The sequence below is a fragment of the Triticum dicoccoides genome, unplaced genomic scaffold, assembly GCF_002162155.2.
Source record: "Triticum dicoccoides isolate Atlit2015 ecotype Zavitan unplaced genomic scaffold, WEW_v2.0 scaffold137577, whole genome shotgun sequence".
Classification (NCBI taxonomy): Eukaryota; Viridiplantae; Streptophyta; class Magnoliopsida; order Poales; family Poaceae; genus Triticum; species Triticum dicoccoides.
The window spans coordinates 1-2801 of NW_021197390.1; the positions used below are offsets into that span (position 1 = coordinate 1).

At 47.4% G+C, this 2801-nt stretch overlaps 1 protein-coding gene across 1 annotated transcript; it reads right to left on the minus strand.

Annotated features, from left to right (window-relative positions):
- Positions 1-19: 19 nt before the first annotated feature.
- On the minus strand, positions 20-826 carry LOC119343688 (protein GOS9-like). Its single transcript, XM_037614521.1, has 2 exons — positions 510-826; positions 20-357 (listed from the first exon to the last, which is right to left on the minus strand). The coding sequence occupies exons 1-2, from the start codon at positions 738-740 to the stop codon at positions 115-117; spliced, it is 474 nt and encodes a 157-aa protein (XP_037470418.1). The 5' UTR covers positions 741-826; the 3' UTR covers positions 20-114.
- Between the last annotated feature and the right edge of the window lie 1975 nt (positions 827-2801).

A 2801-nucleotide genomic window follows, 5' to 3' on the forward strand; every position in this document is an offset into this window, starting at 1 on the left:
TATTGAACAACGACGTACATGCGCGCGTGCACACACACACACAAAGTAACCTTCTAGCTAGTCTTGGTAGCTAGCGAACCGAATCATATGTAGATCATACATATGATGGGTCAATCAGATCTTCAGATAAGCACCAATGGCGCTGAGGTAGTCGTCGGCTTGGGCGCAGAAGGCGACGATAGAACCGTTCATGAGGGGGATGCGGAAATGGGTGTCGACGCCGGCTTTCGGCCTCACTTTTCCGAACGGGCCATGGTGCTTTTGGGTGTCGGTGGTGCGAAAGGTGAGCGAGGTGATGTATCCGCCGTAGGTGTAGCCAGACAGCTCGGTGATACGCACGTTTGTCAAGTGAATAGTCTGCACGTACACATAATCAAGAGAAATAACTAACGGTTAAACATGTATCAAGAGATTGTCCATTTACCCGGAGTTAGTTATCACCGAGAAGAGATATGTAATAATCCAACTTGCTAATATGCACAATATATATTTTGACGTGGAGGGGGTACCTTGCTCTTCAGGCCAGGAAGCGGGGTGCCCCATGGACCTGCTTTGTTCATATTGTCTTTGCTGTCGACGAAGGTGAAGGATATGGCGTTGATGATCCCTTCGTGGCCTGACGTGCTCCAAATCTCCAAGCTCCTAAGGCTTGGCGGCGCAGAATTTGTCAATTCGGTGATGTCGTAGACATCACCATTTGACCCACCAAACATACCAACCTTCACCCCATATGTCGACATCGGCTGCTTGTTTTGAGTGAGATCGGTCGCTAGTTGGGAGGGTTTGTGCCCTAGTAGCAGTAGTTCTTGGATGAGAAGGCTATGGCTGCTTGCTTGTTTTCTGCTCCGGAACCAAGATGCCGGACGTTATTTATAGATAGAATTCAATAGGCCGGGTTGTTCAAGTCAAGTCAAGTCAATGCCTTATCATGGCGTACCTACGTACTGTACCCATATGCAACCACTAGCTGCATGTCATTGATTCATACACGAAATTTCCACTCCAATTCCTTCTTTCAGAGGTTCGTTCGTGGTGCATCACTTCTGGTACTAGGGACCCCTTTTTGCATTAAGCCGCTAGTGCCCCTATTTTCACTGCAATTTCTAGGCTTAGCTCTTCCGAGGCACTGAACCAGCAGATCTTAAGATTGACGAAGTTGTCAGAAACCTCATTGTTGACGGGCATGCTATATCGCTGAAAGAATAGGGTCGAAGAACCTGAAACAAATTCAACATATGCGAGCATTCGTGTCAAATCTCCAACATGTTAGCACAGTAAGTTAGGGCATCTCCAACATGGATAATCAAACGGACGCTATCAAATACCCAAGGACACGATTCAAATTTGTTCGTGGACAGCCGGTCGGACGGACGCCATTCAACGTGTCCCCCAAATTTTCCTCACTTGTTCAACCTCCTGTTTGACAAATTTATCTAGATCAGTAGAATTTGATTTTTACATTTAAATAGTTGCAAACAAATGCAACTACTGGCAAAAGCAACGGGTGTTCAACAAGTTTTTTACATCCATCGACCGCAAAAGCGAAAGCACGACTGTCCGTGCCTGATACTTCAGTCTTTGACCTCATTTTCACCCCTCCTCCTTTTGCACAAAGTGACATGTTAGCACAGAAGTCATGAAAAAAGTTCGCCACATCGGGATCCAAGTCGTCCGGCTTGACATATAATATCTTTTGTTCCTAAGAAGTTTCCTTGATCGCAAGCTTCCTCTCCTCGAGCTTAGTCTTCTTATTTTACATTCCCATGAAGACGCCAAACTTCTTCACTTTTGTTTCTCCTTGATACCATTGCGCTTGGCATATGCCTCCTCCTTCTTCGTCACAATGTCCTTGGAGTTCTGTGTCATATTGGCCGCCACCCCTTCTCGCTTCTAGTTCTTTGTATCCCATTTCCTCCCCCTTGACCTAGCCACACGGGTGGCCTATGCAAGCGCTCCAATCAACGGATCACCACCTTCACCACTTGCTTTGGCGTGGCGGTCTTTGACGGGCATGGGCAATGGTGCTCCACTTGCTTTGTGCATTCAACTCCAACCAACAATGCATCATCATGAATGGCTTGTCCTCAATCTTGTTGTACAAGGTGGTGCCGCGGTTGTGCTAGCAACATGAAGCAACATAGAGCAAATCAAGCAAATGGCCAACACATAGGGTAACAGGAAGCAACATAGAGAAAAACAACTTACGAGCTCGAGGAGTGACACACCACTAGGCCACCGATTTTCTATTCGTGCATACACACCGCAATGTTTGTTGGCGACCTCTTGGATGGTGTATCTTCCATCACTTAGAAACTTTGGGCTGCCATCATGGATCACCTCCTTGAAGTAGGGCTGATAGTCCTTTTGCTCATTGAAAAAAAATCATGAACACTTTGCCAAATAGACGATAATTTTTGCTCTGTGCCTCGGAATGGGTGAAGGATTAAGGCCAACCATGTCGAACACAACAATTCATCATCTTTGTTCGAGTATGACAAACCCCTCTCCTCTTTTGCGTCCGCATCAGGCATGCCCTTCTGTTGGGTGTCTGTCGCAGCCATCGCTTGCTCCGTCCGCATCTCATAGTGGCCATCGACTTGATCATCTTCATACCACCACCTTCGAGCTTGGGGAGGCATTCCGTTGAACAGTGTCCGGGCACCGCTGAGGCCTTCTCAGACAGAAACCATGACCGGATGAACGTCGGTGAGTTAGTGAACACGTAGTCGTTGTTGAGGTCAACAATGTACGATGGAGGGTGGCTGGAGGCGTGGGTGAAGGATGATGCGGAGTGTTGCGGC

Excerpts from the sequence above, each read along its gene's own strand:
- LOC119343688 (XM_037614521.1), bottom strand. The coding sequence starts at position 740 with ATGTCGACATATGGGGTGAAGGTTGGTATGTTTGGTGGGTCAAATGGT. Across the intron at positions 358-509 it reads TTCCTGGCCTGAAGAGCAAG|ACTATTCACTTGACAAACGT; the intron begins GTACCCCCTCCA and ends GTGTACGTGCAG.